The following is an 18,601-nucleotide window of genomic DNA, read 5'->3' on the forward strand; positions in this document are numbered from 1 at the left end:
GATGAAACCTGCGCAGATGGGGAGACAGGAAATCATCGGCAGCTACTCCAGAAAGGCCTGATTCCAGCGAGAACCACAGGAATGCCAACGGCAAGGGCACAGATCAGCACAGGACATGCTGCACGTTTCAGGGCACACACACCCCTCTATTGTCAGAAACAAGTGTGCCTGCATCAGCTCGCAGAGGAAACAGGCTCCCCCTGGGTTAGGGATGGTCCAAGGCTGCAGATCAGTTAGGAAGCTTTTGGATGTAAAGAACAGGATATCTGACTATACAAGTCTCAGTGGAGAAATCTGCCACCTCACAACCGAAAGTCCAAAGCAGTGGTTCTCAAACTGGGGTAATTTTTCCCCCAAGGGACATTGGACAACGTCTGGAGACATTTCTGGCTGTCACAGTAGGGGAGATGGGGTGCTCCTGGCATCTGGGGGACAGAGACCAAGACGCTGATAAGCACCCTACAATGCACAGGACAGCACCCCAGCCCCATCGGAGAAGGTCACCAGTGCCGAGGCTGAGAAACCCCGGTCTAGAAGAGCCTACTTCTGCGTTTGGTTCATGCAAGGGCTCAACAACATCCTAAAAGAACCCAAACCTTTTCATGCTTATATGCTCCCAACGGTGAATTGACTTATCTTCAGTCTTTTCCTGCCATAACCTCAGATATCTGTCACATACCAGGCATTAAATTCTTACATGGCTACAGAGAGCAGTAAAAAAAAAAAAGTTTGTTCCTTTTTTTGTCTCTCTGTATTAGAGGAAATCCTTTCCAGAAGCCGGCCGGCCACATCTCATGGCCAGACAAGGTCATGTGCCTGTGTCTATAAGAAAATAGAATGACTAGGATTAAGTCCTCAAACAATAATATTCACCAGTGGGGCTGGAAGATGGGGGCTACCACCCTGTAGCACTTTACCACCTGACCCCTAAACATACCTGGGTTCTTTTGACAAGAAGGAAGAGGGGGGTGAGTGGGTGGCAACCAGCACGTCTGCCCCAAACTGAGAAGTCGTCAGTCTGACCATGAACCCTGGTGCTCTGCCCCCAAGCTCGGTGTTCCTTCCTTCACCCCACAACATCTGAATCAGCACACCTTCCAACAAATTTACTTCCAAGACATATCTCAGGCACTGGGAGAATCTGGCTTAAGCCAGATAATAATCACCAAAAGCACGTGAGTAAAATGTAGGGCAGAACTGTGCTGCTTGGGAAAAACACAATGAATACCTTACAAACTGATGAGGCAGTGAAATGACATATGTTTCTTGTCATATAAAGATAAGAAGTTATTAAGGTTAGTAAATAAGGAACAAGCTTATCCCTGATGAGACAAGCAATCCGATGGATCTGCAGGGCTGAGGCACTCCCATTAAGATTAGTGCACGCCAGGTAGGAGCAGGGATGGGGACCGCCCACCTAAATCAAGTCCCCTCCTGTGCTAAAGGGTACAGCTGGGCCAGGGCTGCTGGACCAGCCGATATTTTTCTCCCTTGAAGGTATGAGTGGAAGTAACATGTGCCATTAAGGTCTAAGCATGCACCTACACGCTCTTCCTCCTTCCTGTGGGACAGAGCGGCAGTGAATAGAGCAACTCTGGAAGGCATGTGTTAGAGATGGCAGAGTCCCTGGCTTGAGTCTCTGGAATGACCATATGGAGGAGAGCTGCCCAATCTGGACCAGCATGCAGAACTGATCCATGAGCGAGAAACTTCAGTCTTATGGTGGCACTGAATTTTTGGACTTCTTTGCTACAGCAGCTAACATTAGTGTTACTGATACACTGATAGTATCATTATTATTTAACCTTATTCCAGAAAATGCTAACAAAACACTGGGAAAAAACACAAACTCAGGGCTGGTTGATGATATGTACACCTGTCTAACCAAAGAACTCAACACAATTAGCTGGAAAAACTTAGAAATAAATTCACTAGGTTGGCTGGTTTCCAAATTCTATAAATTGATAGTTTCCTGCGTGGCAACAACCAGTTAAAACATATAGTGGAAAATAACCTCACTGATAACAGCAGAAATACATGTATAAATTCTAATATATTTAAGACACAAGAAGGACTTACATAAGAAGAGCAATTCAATGCTTAGGAACCTAAGTGAATGTTTTTTTTTTTTTTTTTTTTTTTGCAGTATGCGGGCCTCTCACTGTTGTGGCCTCTCCCGTTGCGGAGCACAGGCTCCGGACGCGCAGGCTCAGCGGCCATGGCTCACAGGCCCAGCAGCCCCGCGGCATGTGGGATCTTCCCAGACCGGGGCACGAACCCACGTCCCCTAGGTCAGCAGGCAGACTCTCAACCACTGCGCCACCAGGGAAGCCCCATAAGAGTTTTAAAAAACTTTGCAAATGATTCTGAAGTTCATCTGGAAGAAGACTGCCTGGGAATGGTAGAAAAATTCTGGAATAGAAGAGTGGTTAGGCTGGGGTGGAGAGCACGTTCCTGCCAGATAAAGACGTAAACACAGCAGCTGAAAGGCATGGCTCTGGCACCGTGCAGACAATTTAATTAGTGGAGCAAAATAAAGTCCACACAAAATAAAGCTGTGTGTCCAGAGATTTAACTCTACATTCACTGACATAGCAGCTCCACCACGGGAGACATACCTTACAAAAATAGCCACAGGCAGAAAGATGCTCATTAGAGCCTCCTTTAGAGTTATGAAAACTGGAAGCAAACTAGGCCAACAACAAAGGGCTTCTAGATCTTGTCCACTCCTATACAATCCCCTTTCACTCCTTTCTTCTTTTACATAAACACATACACACACACGCACACACACAAACACACACACACACACACAACACCGCTATACATGAACGGTTTGACCTGTCTTTTTTTGCCCCCTTACTTTACTGTGGGCATCTTTCATGTTAGTAACTACAGTTGGATGCTGCATATGTAGTTTCGAGTTAGTAACTACAGTTGGATGCTGTTGTGTCATGTTTTATCCTACTGCCACTCCCCTACTGAGGGTGGTCATTTCCAATTTTTTTTGCTATTACATACAAAGAAACAGTGCAGATTTTCAGAGCTCTCTTTGTGCTGTATTTCCATAGGACTAAAACAAATTTACAGGGCTTCCCTGACGGTGCAGTGGTTAAGAATCCACCTGCCAATGCAGGGGACACAGGTTCGAGCCCTGGTCCGGGAAGATCCCACCTGCCATGGAGCAATGAAGCCTGTGTGCCACAACTACTGAGCCTGCGCTCTATGGCCCGTGAGCCACAACTACTGAGCCCACGTACCACAACTACTGAAGCCTGCGTGCCTAGAACCCATGCTCCACAACAAGAGAAGCCACTGCAATGAGAAGCCCGCACCGCAATGAAGAGTAGCCCCCGCTCACCGCAACTAGAAAGCCCATGCGCAGCAACGAAGACCCAATGCAGCCAAAAAATAATTTTAAAAACAAAACAAAAATTTACAATGATCATGAACTTTCTTTTTTTAACATTTATTTATTTCGGCTGGGCCAGATCTTCATTGCAGCATACAGAATCTTTAGTTGCGGCATGCAGGATCTCTTAGTTGTGGCATGCATATGGGATCTAGTTCTCCGACCAGGGATCGAACCCACGTGCTCTTGGATTGGAAGAATTAATACTGTGAAAATGGCCATACTACCCAAAGCAATCTACAGATTGAATGTGATCCCTATCAAGTTACCCAGGACATTTCTCACAGATCTAGAACAAATAATCCTAAAATTCATATGGAACCACAAAGACCCTGAATTGCCAGAGCAATCCTGAGAAAAAAAGAACAAAGCTAGAGGAATCACCCTCCCAAACTTCAGACTATACTACAAAGCTACAGTAATCAAAGCAGCATAGTACTGGCACAAAAACAGACACACAGATCAATGGAACAGAATAAAGGGCCAAGAAATAGACCCACACACCTATGGTCAATTAATCTATGACAAAGAAGGCAAGACTATACAATGGAGAAAAGAGAGTCTCTTCAATAAGTGTTGCTGGGAAAACTGCACAGCCACATGTAAAACAATGAGATTAGAATATTACCTCACACTATATAGAAAAATAAACTCAAAATGGATTAAAGACCAAAATGGATTAAATGTAAAGACCTGAAACTGTAAAACTCTTAGAAGAGAACATAGGCAGAACACTCTGCCATAAATCATACCAATACTTTTCTGGATCTGCCTCTTAAGGCAAAAGAAATAAAAGCAAAAATAAACAAGTGGGACGTAATTAAACTTAAAAGCTTTTGTACAGCAAAGGAAACCAACAACAAAACAAAAAGACAACCTACAGAATGGGAGAAAATGTTTGGAAATGATATCACTGACAAGAGGTTAATATCCAAAATATACAAAGAGCTCAGACAACTCAATATCAAAAAAAAAAAAAAAGAAAGAAAGAAAAACAAACCCACAAACAGCCCAATCAAAAAAACAGGCAGAAGACCTCAACAGACATTTTTCCAAAGAAAACATACAGATGGCTAACAGGCACATGAAAAGATGCTCAACATGGCTAATTATTAGAGAAATTCAAATCAAAACCACAATGAGGTATCACCTCATACCTGTTAGAGTGGCTATCATCAAAAAGTTTACAAATAAATGCTAGCTAGGATGTGGAGAAAAGGGAACCCTCATACATTGTTGGTGGGAATGTAAGTTGGTGCAGCCACTATGGAAAACAGTGTGGAGGTCCCTAAACTAAAACTAAAAACAGAGTTACCATATGATCCAGCAATTCTATTCCTGAGTATATAGCTGGATAAAATGAAAACACTAATTTGAAAAGATACATGTACCCCAATGTTCACAGCAGCACTGTCTACAATAGCCAAGACATGGAAGCAACCTAAATGCCCATCAACAGACGAATGGATACAGAAGATGTGGTGTGGATACAGAAGATATACACACAGTGATATATACACATATATACACACAATGGAATATTACTCAACTGAAAAAAAGAATGAATTTCTGCCATTTTCAGCAATGTGGATGGACCTACAGAATATTATTCTTAGTGAGATAAGTCAGAGAGAGAGAAAGACAAGTGTTGTGATATCACTTATATGTGGAATCTAAACAAAATACAAATGAATGTATACCTAAAACAGAAACAGACTCACAGATATAGAAAACAAACTAGTGGTTACCAAAGGGAAGAGGAAAGGGGTGAGGGGCAAATTAGGGGTATGGGATTAAGAGATACAAACTATTATGTATAAAATAGATAAGCAACAATGATATATTGTACAGTTCAGGGAATTAAAGCCATTATCCTGTAATAACTTTTAATGGAGTATAATCTGTAAAAATACTGAATCACTATGCTGTACAACTGAAACTAATAAAATATTGGAAATCAACTATACTTCAATTAAAAAAAAAGACTGCCCATACCAAGTGTTGGCAAGAATACGGAAGAACTGCAGTCCTCGTAACTGCTGGTGTAAAATGACACTTTGGAAAACAATTTGGCAGGTTTTTTTTTTTTTTTTTTGCGGTACGCGGGCCTCTCACTGCTGTGGCCTCTCCCGTTGTGGAGCACAGGCTCCGGACACGCAGGCTCAGCGGCCATGGCTCACGGGCCCAGCCGCACCGCGCCATGTAGGATCTTCCCGGACCGGGGCACGAACCCGTGTCCCCTGCATCAGCAGGCGGACTCTCAACCACTGCGCCACCAGGGAAGCCCAATTTGGCAGTTTTTTAAAGTTAAATATATACCTACTGGAAGCAACTCGATGTCCATTAACAGGCAAATGGATAAATAAATGGTGTACATCCATAAAACCCTACTCAGTAGTAAAAAGGCAAAAACTATCAATACATAGGGCTTGGATGACTCTCAGAATAGCTTGGCTGAGCGAAAAGAAAGCAGACCAGGAAAAAAAAAAGTATATACCGTATGAGGCTGTTTATATAAAATTTTAGAAAATGCAAACTAGTCGATGGTGATAGAAGGCAGATCAGCAGTTGCCTGGGGATGGGGGAGAGAGGGGAGGGAGGGAGGAGGGACCACAAAAGGCCAGGAAGAAACTTCTGGGGGTGACGGATACATGCTCATTATCTTATATGGTGATGGTTTCATAGGGATATCCACACATCAGAACTCATCCATTATACACTTTATATACGTGTAGTTTATTGTACAACAAAATTGTAAAAAAAAAAAAAGGGAAAAAAGAGAAGACCATTTAAAAAGATAACTAAATGGGAATGCCTGCTCAGATGCAAGCTTGTATATTGGTGTTCATGTTCAATCAGTCGTCCTTTTTGAAAAATAGCCCAGCTTAAACTTATTTCCTTCTGTATTAGTTTGCCGTAACAAAATACCACAGGTTAGGTGGTTTAAACAACAGAAATGTATTTCTCACCATTCTGGAGACTGGAAGTCTCAGATCAAGGTACCGACTGACTCAGTTCTCCTCCTGGTTTGTAGATGGTGCCTTCTCGCTGTGTCCTCATGTGGAGGGGAGAGCTCGCTCTTCTAAGGCCACAGTCCTACTGGATTAGGGCCTCAAGCTTATGACTTCATTTAACCTTACGTCCTGAAAACCTGTCTCCAGATACGGTCACACTAGGGGGTGCTCTGATGTATGCATTTGGTGGTTGAGGCGGGGATTGGGGGGGACGACACAGTTCAGTCCTGACATGATATTTCTGGTTTCTTAGCCTTTTTGATAGTGTTTATAACACGCAAGGAAACCACAGCCCTTTTCCTTATCCATAAACTCACTTCTGCTAGATGAGCCTTTTTTTTTTTTCAGATGAGCTTTTGTCATAAGATTACTGGAAGACTAATTCACCTGTCCAAATCTGGACTATTTCCATCCCTCCAGCAGATCTGAAAGGAAGACCAGCAAAAAAAAAAAAAAAAGAAAAAATCCTTGGCTCAGATGCAAAATAAATAGATTATCCTAGCTATCAATTATTGGCAGCCTATCAGACTCCCTTCAGCAAAAAGAAATGCACTTTTCCAGAAGGACCATGTCAGCCTTATGGTGTCTGAGTGGCTCACAGTGAGGCCATTCTCTCAACACTGAACAGCAAAGCGCCTGCCAGTTCTCAGCTCCTTCTGGAGAACCTGGGGTAGGGTAAGAAGCAATGATGCCGCCTAGGGCATCACCCACAAAAAGAAGGATGATAGAACAGTGGCACAGGATGGGGCAGCCTTCACGCATTAGGAACGGGAGTTCTGTTAGCTGCATCTCTCAAGTCCCAGTGCCAAGAAGATCAGAACACTGCCAGAAACAAGTGGGCGCTGCGCTCACCACTCTCCGGCAGAGGTGCAGGATCTACTTTATTTACAGGTGGAAGGAGTCAGTAATTGCCAACAACATCCTTTAAGTTTGGTCTCTTCTCAGAAGGCATTTAGGCCCATGACTTTCCAATATGACCCTGACACCCCATTTATCTGACACCTTCTACCCTCAAGGTCACCACCCCAGACAGCAGCAATAGGTTGCTGGAAAATGACTAAAATAAATGCCCTAAGCTGAGACACCATTTCTCTACCAGATGGGGGCCCAGAAGTGAGTCGACAAGATGGAAGCAGGCATCACGTGGGCTGAGAGGGGCTCATGGCCTGACTCCAGCTCACTTGCTAAGCAGAGTCTGGTCCAGCAGGGATCACGGGCAGCAATTCTGACTGTGTCTCAGTGGGAGGAGGACTGCAAGGGTCCTCACAGGGAGACAGATGGGGAAGCCCAACCTGGAGGGCTGGACTCCCCTAAAAGACACCCCGCAAAGAGCCCCACAAAGAAGCTGGTGCAGAGCCGCTGAGGTGCAGTCACGTGGGGCACAAGTCATCAGGCTCATGGTCTAAATGTCTGTGTCCCCCCGTGTGAAGGTCTTAGGAGGTGGGCCTTTGGGAGGTGATTAGGTCGTGAGGGTGGAGCCCTCGAGAGTGGGATCTCTGCCCCTTCCACCACGTGAGGACACAACCGAAGACAGCCAATGTGAACGAGGAAGAGGGCCCTTACTAGACACTGAATCTGCCTACACCTTGACCTTGGCTTCAGCCTCCAGAACAGTGAGAAATAAATGTCTGTTGTCGATAAGCCCCCCAGGCTGTGGTATTGTCACAGCAGCCCCAGTGGACTGAGGCAGTCCAGAAGGCTGCCCTGAGGGACTCGGAAGTTCCGGGCACATCCTGTATTACTACACACACAAGAGCTGAAGTTCTCCACAGTGCTCCAGGGCAGTAAAAAAAGATTAAATAAATAACGCTCTACTCTTCCATGAGGCACGTGATGAAAAGCCACCTGGGCTTCCACCGGAAATGAACTTTTTTAAACAGTTCATATGTGGAGGGACAAATTGCAGTTCATTATCATACCCTGTTATGGGCTGAACTGTGTCCCCAAGATTCGTATGTTGAAACCCTGATCCCCGGTACCTCAGAATGTGGATGTATTTGGAGACAGGGTCCTTGAAGAGGTGACCAAGGTAAAATGAGGTCATATAGGTGGTGTCCAATATGACTGACTGGTGGCCTTCTAAGAAGAGGAGATTAGGACACAGACACACAAGGAGAAGAGGACACAGCGACAGGCAGCCGTCGGCAAGCCAAGGACAGAGGCCTCAGAAGAAACCAAATCTGCCGACACCTTGATCTTGGACGTCCGGCCCCCAGACCTTCGAGGAAATCAAGTTCTGTCCTTGCAGCCACCCAGTCTGTGGTATTTTGTTATGGCAGCCCTAGCAAACTAACAAAGACCCCAAACCAAAGAGGCTTTATCTGAACTAATGCTATTTAACAGAGAAGCAGTTATCAGGGCTCGGGTAAACGTCAGGATCCAGGTGAGACTCAGCAAGTGTTTAGGTAGACGAGGTCTTGGCGCTGATCTGTAAAGAGCCAGAACAGTTCACCTGGTCTCCGAGCTCCGGCCACCTTCTTCCCATCATGCCACAACAAGGAAGCTCCGCTTTAAAAAGCAGGTGCTTGTCGTTTCAGCGTTAAGACTTTAGAAGATGAAACACTTAACAATACCCAAGACCTATTTCCCTTGCTACTCATGCACATCACCTGCTATCTGGCCATTTTGTGAAATAGTGGGATACTGAATAAAAGCAGCAAAAAATCCCCCCCCAAAAACGTGGTTCATTCAGAACCATTATGATTTTTTTTTAAAAGAAGCTTCAGTGCTAAGGTTTTTTAAATGTAGAGTTTAAATAAACGATCCTTCATTTCCATAATCCAAGTTCTACCCCAGGCTTGGTACAGTGGTTGGGTTCACAGGGCTCAAATGCCCTTGATTAAAATTTATCTAAAAATGATCCGTGAAAGGTGACAGCTTGAAGTCTCAGATAAACAACGAAGCAAAAATTACCCTGTTCAGGTTGATACACATAAAACTATAAAAGATAAACTTTTCCATAATACAGAAAGATTCTAAACATGATATTGAAAGTTTAGCAAGTTTTAGAAATAATACAATTAGAACCTGTCTATAGTCCGACAAACCAAAACCTCTTGGGGCTCAGTTTTCTCTTGTCAAGTTGAGCCAGATACACTTCTGCTGTTGAGTATACGGTTTGTGTTTTATAACTTGCAATCGTCCACCTTAATTAGAACACAACTGCACCTAACTTTGCACACCACGATATTGTTTCTGCTTGCATTTTTTACTAATTCGTCACTAATTCACTCACTGAATTTGTGTGTCCACACAAGAGTCCAAGAAGTCTAAGCATCACAAAAGCCTTAAGAAAATTTTTTATTCACATCAACTCCTATCAGGTACCCTTGAATGCAGAAGTCGCGAGTCTCCCAGAAGTAAGTGATCGCTAAGCTGATCAAGGCTCGCTCTCTCCAGCACCTTCCCAAACCCTCCACGTCCAGTAACTCTGATGCGGGTGCCGAGGCTGCCCACTCCCACCCACAGGCTCCCGTGATCAGGCTCATTCCCCATGCATCAGCCGGAGGGATTCCTCTACGGAGAAAGGCAGCGACGGGTCACCTTGCTTCCTGGAAGCTCAGTGGCATCCCTCCATCGCAGGACAAAGCCCGGTGACCTGCCCTGGCTACCTCTCCTCCCTCAACCCCTATCACCTCTCCTCTCCAGCCACGCCCGCCCCCTGCTGGACCTTGGACTCAGGCCCGTGCCCCAGATGGCCTCCCCACCAGCTAGCTCGACGCATCCGGGCCTCTGCTCAAATCTCCAATGTCACATTATCAGAGAGCCGTCTCTGCCTGAACTAGCATCCCATCCTCCTTCCTCGCTACCAGCTCTCCTCATTAACTTCTCCTCTTAGCATTCAGCCCCCAACGGCACGTATTTATTCACTGTCTGTCTGCTACCAGCAAAGCCTTAGGTTCCATGAGAGCAGGAACCGTGTATCCAGTGCTGGGTCCCAAGCACCTAAGTGTTCAGTATACAGCGGTTCTACCACCGTATCCGTTTGCTAGGGTTTCTGTAACAAAGCACCACCCGCAGGGAGGCCTACAACGACAGAAATGGAGGCCGGGAGTCTGAGACCAAGCTGTCGGCAGGGCCGGCTCCTTCTGAGGCTGTGAGGGACAATCTGCTCCAGGCTGCTCTTCTATCCTCCGGCAGTTGGCTGGCAATCTTGGCATTCCTTGGCTTTTAACTGCATCCCCCGGATCTCTGCCTTCATTCTCTCCTGGCGTCTTCCCTCTCCGCATGTCTGTGTCTGGGTCCAAATTTCCCCCTTTTATAAGGACAGAGTCATCCTGGATAACGACCTCGTCTTAACTGGACTGGCTCTGTAAAGATCAGATCTCCAAATAAGGCCACACTCTGAGATACTGGGGGTTACGACAGGTCTATTTTGGAGGACACAATTCAACCCCTAACAACCACTGAGCAGCCATATGACAGGGGGCTTCACCAGTACAATGGGGCTAATAATCGGATCTGCCTCGTTTGGCTAATGAAGAAAGCAAAGAGGTGCATCCCTGACCCCTTACGTGAGCCACAGATACTGACATGAAAATAGCTGGGGGCCCTGCTCCAGAGCACCGTGTTGGAGGCCGGCAGACAGGGTCTGGGTCCTCCCTCTGCTATTTGCCGGCTATGATCTTGCACAAGTTGCTTAGTCTGGGTCCAATCTCAAGACATGCTGTAAGTCTATACACGGATGCACACCAGGTCCTCAGCACAGTGCGCTCTCTATGGATGTCAGCTGTCATCGGCAAGGCTGGGGGAGGGACAGACGACAGTGTCGCCCTCATCCCACAACATCTTGCAAATTCATCAAGGGGGCCACTCACCCTCATTACCTAATCATTGCAGCAGAGGACAGGAAGCTGGCGCAAAGAGGACACAGGAGCGGGGTTACATGGAATTGGCTGACAACAAAAAGTTGTCTTTTTAAAACTCTTATCCAATACAACTCGTATCCCACAGCCCATGGACATCACACTGGAACATCTTCCAGACGCTCAAACTAACATCTTTGGGCTTCCCTCGTGGCGCAGTGGTTGGGAGTCCGCCTGCCGATGCAGGGGACGCGGGTTCGTGCCCCGGTCCGGGGGATCCTAACGTGCCGCGGAGCGGCTGGGCCCGTGAGCCATGGCCACTGAGCCTGCGCGTACAGAGCCTGTGCTCCGCAACAGGAGAGACCGTGGCAGTGTGAGGCCCGCGTACCGCAAAAAAAAAAAAAACTAACACCTTCCAACGGGAGCCCCTGGTCTCCCTGCCCAGCCTCCCTATCACATCCTTTCAGCTTCTCAAGCCAAAAACCTTGCAGAAACCTGCAAGTCATGCTGGACTCCTCTTTTCCCCTTATATCCCACATCCGCTCCGCGAACAAAGCCTGTTAGCAACACCTTCAACGTACATTCAGAATCCAAACACGTCCCTGCTGGCCCATCTACGTTACAGCAACAGCTCCTAAATGGTCTCCCTGCTTCTGCCCGGCCCCACCCAGTGGAGCAGCTGGAAATGGTTCTAGTACCTAAAAGGGAAGCCAGGTTGTGGCACTCTGCCGGGCAGCCGCCCCCAGCTCAGGGGCCACTGTCAGACTCCAGCTTTAAAGGACCGACACGATCAGACGTCCTCCCCACCCCTTTCCTCTGCAGCCTCGTTTCCTACACTGTCCCCATCCCTCGCCTGCTCTGTGGCAACCTCCCTGGCCTCAGACACACCAGAGCCTCTGGGCTTGGTCAAACGGCATCGTCTCAGCAACCCTCACCCTCCCTTCCCTTCTTCACGGTTCCCACAGCACTCATCACCACCTAACAACACGTCTATTTTATCATCCAGCTTCCCCCATCCCCACCAGAATGAGGGCACGGTCTTGTCCATTTTGCTCTCTGCTGCACCCTGGCACCTACTGGCACATTTTAGGCACTCAGATGGCCACTGAAAGAATGAATGGCTAATGCTTTCAAAGCTCCTTAAAGGAAGATTCAACTGTACTCAATAACCTGGGTTGGGTTAAAATGATTAAACATTTCTGAAAGTTTTTCAGGTACACTGAAACAAAGCCTGTTTCACAGAATACCTCAATGCTCAAGAACTGCACTTTCCAAGTTTATAATTTTACCTACCTCAAAATACACATGTTCCTAAATAAATGGAAAGACATTCTGTGTTCATGGATTAGAAGACAATACTGTTAATACAGCAATACTCCCCAAGGTGATCTACAGAATCAATGCAATCCCTATCAAAATCCCACTTGGCTTTTTTGCAGAAATTGACAAGCTGATCCTAAAATTCATATGGAATTTCAAGGAATCCAGAACAATTCTAAAAAAAAACAACAAAGTTGAAGGACCCTTACTTCCCCACTTCAAAACTTACTACAAAGCTACAATAATCAAAATGTGTGGTATTGGCATAAGGATAAACATATAAATCAATGAAAAAAATGAAAGTCCAGAATTAAATCCATCTCTCTATAGTTAATTGGGATTCCAAGACCCTTCAAAAGAACAGTCTCTTCAACAGATGGCTCTGCACACGCAAAACAACTGGATTTCCACACACAAAAGAATGAAGTTGGAGCCCCACCTCACGCCATGTACAAAAATTAACTCAGTCAGAATGGCCATCATCAAAAAGTCTACAAACAATAAATGCTGGACAGGGTGTAGAGCACAGGGAACCCTCTTGCGCTGTTGGTGGGAATGTAAATTGGTACAGCCGCTATGGAGGACAGTATGGAGGTTCATTAAAAAACTAAAAATATGACCCATATGACCCAGCAATCCCACTCTTGGGCATATATCCAGAGAAAAGCATAATTCGAAAAGACACATGCAAAAACAGGGGGTGGGGGACTTCCCTGGAGGTCTAGTGGTTAAGACTGTTCTCTCCAATGCAGGGGGCACGGTTTTGATCCCTGGTCGGGCAACTAAGATCCTGCATGCCACACAGCGTGGCCAGAAAAAAAAAAAAAAGAAAAGATACAGGCACTGAAATGTTCACTGAAGCACTAGCTACAATAGCCAAGACAATGGAAGCAACCTAAATGTCCACTGACAAAGGAATGGATAAAGAAAATGTGGTACGTATATACAATGGAGTATCAGCTGTAAAAAAAGAATGAAATAATACCATTTTCAGCAACATGGATGGACCTAGAGATTATCATACTAATGAAGTAAGTCAGACAGAGAAAGACAAATATCATATGATATCACTTATATGTGGAATCTTAAAAAAAATGATACAAATGAACTTAATTACACACAGAAACAGACTCAGACTTCAAAAACAAACTGATGGTTACCAAAGGGGAAAGGTGGGGGGAGGGATAAATCAGGAGTTTGGGATTAACATATACACACTACTATATATAAACAGATAATCAACAAGGACGTCCTGTATAGCACAGGGAACTCTACTCAATAATCTGAAATAACCTATATGGGAAAAGAATCTAAAAAAGAATGGATATATGTATAACTGAATCACTTTGCTATGCACCTGAAACTCATGCAACATTGTAAATCAACTAGACTCTAATATAAAATAAAAAATTAAATTTAAAGAAAATGTTTCCAGAACATCAGAATGCATGCACATGCCCCAAACCCACCCCCCTTCCATCCCAGAGATATCTAATACCCCTGGTTGTATGGGTTATTGTGTTTATCATGTACTTTTTAGAAGTTTTGGCACATACGTTGTTTGTATTTCCCAATGGTAGATTGTTTAATTTTACATGTTTGAATTGCATGTGTGCTATGAGTTAATTTTATCCTTATTACATACTTGATATTCATCTATGAAAAACAAAATACAAAAACAAAACACAAATTAAAATGAAGCAAAGACCTAAATGTAAGAATTAAAACTATAAAACGCTTAGAAGAAAACACGGGTAAATCTCCATGATCTTGGATTTGGCAATGGTTTCTTAGATATTCACCAAAAGGACAAGCAACAGAAGAAAAAACGGAAAAATTGGACTTCATCAAAAATTGAAAAATTTTGTGCATCAAAAGACACTATCGGGCTTCCCTGGTGGCGCAGTGGCTGAGAGTCCGCCTGCCGATGCAGGGGACACGGGTTCGTGCCCCGATCTGGGAAGATCCCACATGCCGCGGAGCGGCTGGGCCCGTGAGCCATGGCCGCTGAGCCCGCGCGTCCGGAGTCTGTGCTCCGCAACGGGAGAGGCCACAGGAGACAGAGGCCCGCATACCGCAAAAAAAAAAAAAAAAAAAAATGAAAAGACTGCCTAAACAATGGGAAAAAAAAAATCTGCAAATCATATATCCAGTAAAGGACCAGTACCCAGAATGTATTGATACAAGGAACTCTTACAAATCACAACAAAAAGACAAATAGCATAGTTAAAAAATGGACGTAACATTTGAATAGGAATTTCTCCAAGGAAGATATACAAATGGCCAATAAGAAAATGAAATGATACTCAAAATTTTAGTCATTAGGGAAATGCAAGTCAAAACCACAAAATACCACTTCATACCCACTAGGATAGCTATCATCAAAAAAAAACCCTGAGGGCTTCCCTGGTGGCACAGTGGTTGAGAGTCCGCCTGCCGATGCAGGGGACACGGGTTCGTGCGCCGGTCCGGGAAGATCCCACATGCCGTGAAGCGGCTGGGCCCGTGAGCCATGGCCGCTGAGCCTGCGCATCTGGAGCCTGTGCTCCGCAACGGGAGAGGCCACAACGGTGAGAGGCCCGTGTACCACACAAAAAAAACAAAAAACCTGAAAATAAGTGTTACTGAGATTGAGAAGAAATTGGAGCCTTCATACATTGCTGGTGGGCATGTAAAATGGGGCAGTCACTGAGGAAAACAGTTTGGTGGTTCCTCAATAAGTTTACTATAGAATGACCACATGACTGAGTAATTCTACTCCTAGGTATAGACCTGGAAGAAATGAAAATAGTGTTCAAACAAAAACTTGTATATGAATATCCATACAGTACTAGTCACAAGAGCCAACAGGTAGAAACCCAACTGATGAATGGATAAACAAAATGTGGTCTGTCATACAATGGAACATGATTCAGCCATAAAAAGCAATGAAGTACTGATACACAGTACAACGTGCATGAACCTTGGAAACGTGCTAAGTGAAAGAAGCCCAACACAAAATATCACATCATTGTACCAGTCCTTTTGTAGGAAATATTCACAGACACAGGAAGTAGATTAGTGGCTGCCAGGGACAGGGGAAGGGGAGCAACGGAGAGGGTTTCCTTTGGGGTGGTGAAAATGTCCTAGAACTAGATAGTGGTGATGGTCGCACAGCATCATGAATGTACTAAAAGCCATTTAACCACACACTTTAAAATGGCTGAACGGTAAATTTTATGTTACATGAATTTTAACTCAACAAAAAACATAATGAACACACCCCCCTCTCCCCAAAAGTATGCTGTTTTTAGATTCCAGGAGAGTCAAGTACTAAAACAGAGAAACACCTAGAAGAACCCGAACCTGTCCAAGTCCCATTCCAGGGCTTCTCGCTTTCCCCTGAAAAGGCAACCCACCTTCGTTTAAGACAGTGAATGCTACCTTCAGCTAGAAAAAGTCCTGAGTCAGAGCTCTACAGCCAAAGCACTCTCAAGCCCTTATTTGCTGTTTTATTACACGTCTCCACCCCAGCCAGCACCAGCCGTGATGTTCACATGTTGTAAATACACTTTGCAGAGACCGTGCAGTTTCCCGGCCACTGCCTGTAATAACTGCCTATCTCCTCTTTGCCATCTGTGGGTGCTGATAGCTGCTTTCAGGAGGTTGGTGCTGGACGGCTGCCCAGGCGCTGCCCCCGTCGTCAGGCTGCTCGCATTCTCACTCCCCCTACCCTGGTCTCTTGAAGAGGTAAACGGACAGATTCTTTCTCTTTAGTGAGGTTTGTTATAGAGTCCCCTGGTGTGTGTTACCTGGGGAATGGGGACCTCCCAGACTAGGCTGGACATCTCCCAGCTCCCATATGGCACTCGGGCTCCAAAGTCAGGTATCACAGCCAGGAGCCCTGGCCAGACAGTAACGGAGCCAGGCACAGCCTCTTCGAGCCCAGGTATCTTCTTCCTACAGGTCACAGTGGTCGTCTGAGTGTTTGAGCATCACTGTGTCACCCTCCTTCTGGGCAGGATGGAAAAATACAATGGTCCCCATCCACAGAACGTGAGGTCAAGACCACATGCGACCAGTTTTGGTTTTCTCAGACGCAACCCCTTTTCCCTTGTCCAAACACATGCACAATTTCGGACAGATTTCTGTAATTATTTCATCCTTTATTCTTCTAGGAGTTACCAGTCTGCAGTAAAATGGTGAAAAAAGTAGACTGGAGAAGAAAAAGCCATAAAGACCCTAAGCAGTACACGAAGGACAATTCATCTTTGAATAACTGGATAATTTACAAATTTATCTTGTTCAGACCTAAATATTGTTGAGAAAACAGACTGTTCAGCTCTTTTATCCCCTATATCCACACTGCATGTCTATGCTCAGAAAAAAAAGGGCTGAAAGGGGAGGAACGTACACCAATAGGTTAATAGTGGGTAACTCTGGGTGACAGAATTATCGGTGGTTCTTCTTATCTAATGGCTGTAATCAGCATGTAGTGTAATATTAAAAAGACAAGTCCTTGAAATAATAAAAGGACAGCTGTGTCCCTGCCTCCCTGCAATCCAAACACTCCCTGCCCCACATACCTTGTTGAGCTTGCCCAGTGAGGATATGAGATCTGCCCATTCGCTGGAGGACTCAAAATTTCTTAAAGCCTTTTCAATCACAGAAGAGTAATTTCTGTATCTGTAATCATTCAATAGCTCCTGCTCTTCTGGGTCCATTCTTGCAGCAGAGAAGGTATCTAAGAGGGAATCAGTGAATAAACAAATGAGGCAGCTCTTCGAGGATGAAAAGCGTTCCCAGCCCAGAGTCCCAGGGGACACACGGCCACAAACGTTCCTATGCACAAACGTGCTGGGCGATCCAACTCAAATATTTAGCAAGGCTGCTGAGCCGGGCACGATGGCAGATAAAAGATAAACGGTTCCGGCCCTCCTGGACTCCGAGGGAGACGAATGGACAGAGCAGAAAGAAGTAAAACGCTAGAGTTCCACTCAATGGACAAAAGGAATTCTAGGGGCCAAGTCACAAAGTGGCTAACTGCATGTTGTTGCTGACTGGCAATTCTCAACGCAGGCGGTCCCCCCCAGCATGGGGCATTTACAAGACCTAAGGAAAAGCAGATCTATCGTCTTCATTGAACAGTTGGTTTAGCAATCCAATCCTCTACAACTAGACTCGGAGAGAGGATTGGAAATATTCTACAAGAAAACCAGGAGGAAAAAAAAGGACCTAAGGGTGAAGCGTCTGACAGCAGTGGTGTCAGAAACCCACCACGTGCCTGTTCATTTACTAAGTGCCAATTATCTGCCAGGCCCCCGACAGCTCTATGCCCCTGGGTGAGGAGTCTGCGCGGAGGTGTGTCACACCAGGGCCCAAGCAGTCATCATTTTATTCTGGCCCTTGTATATTCTTTGATGGATTCTTTCTTTTTTTTTTCCCCCTGTGGATAGATGCATTCATTATATATGAACCACTGCAGCTACTGCAAAGCCTGAGACGTCGACTACCTGAGCCCGATGCCAACAGCAACCATTTCCTTTTCTTCTCATCCCCAATGTGACAAAAGGAAACATGAGATGCTGCAGATTTGCCTTTTCGAAAACATCCACCATTTATACATTATAACATATAGAAATACACGCTTAAGTTTTGTTTTTACTCCTTCATTTAAAAAAAAAAAAAATCTGAAGGTCAAGCCATCAGTCTATTCAAACAAGTTACAGCTCTGAAAAGCACTCCACAAGGCGTGGAAATGTCAAATCGTTCTCTTGTCGCCCAGCTCCATACTCCAATGTTTTCTCAAAAGTGATGCCTTAGGGTTTCCACTTGCCTCCCTTCTCTAGTCTTCATCTGATTAAGATCTATTTAAAGTGTGGCAGGCACCCACACCAAATTCCTTGCCCCCTTTTCCACACTAAGAGAACCCTCATTTTGCTCAGGGCGGCACTATAGTTCCCGGCCTCCCTTACAGCTAGGTGGCCGTATGACAGTGCTGGACAAATAGAACTGCTGGTGGGGGACTCTTCTGGCCTGTTGTCCTCCACCTTTCCCCTTCTTTCTGCCCG

General features: G+C 45.3%; 1 protein-coding gene across 1 annotated transcript in view; it reads right to left on the reverse strand.

Moving 5' to 3' along the window:
- The window catches only part of DOP1B (DOP1 leucine zipper like protein B), a 111,017-nt gene that overhangs the window by 87,700 nt on the left and 4,716 nt on the right, over positions 1 to 18,601 (reverse strand). The window contains exon 2 of the mRNA XM_060010327.1: positions 17,117 to 17,274. Coding sequence (XP_059866310.1) covers positions 17,117 to 17,254 — 138 coding nt within the window. The 5' untranslated portion in view covers positions 17,255 to 17,274. The remainder of the gene's footprint in view (positions 1 to 17,116; positions 17,275 to 18,601) is intronic.

Source organism: Delphinus delphis, chromosome 4 (genome assembly GCF_949987515.2).
Source record: "Delphinus delphis chromosome 4, mDelDel1.2, whole genome shotgun sequence".
Lineage (NCBI taxonomy): Eukaryota > Metazoa > Chordata > Mammalia > Artiodactyla > Delphinidae > Delphinus > Delphinus delphis.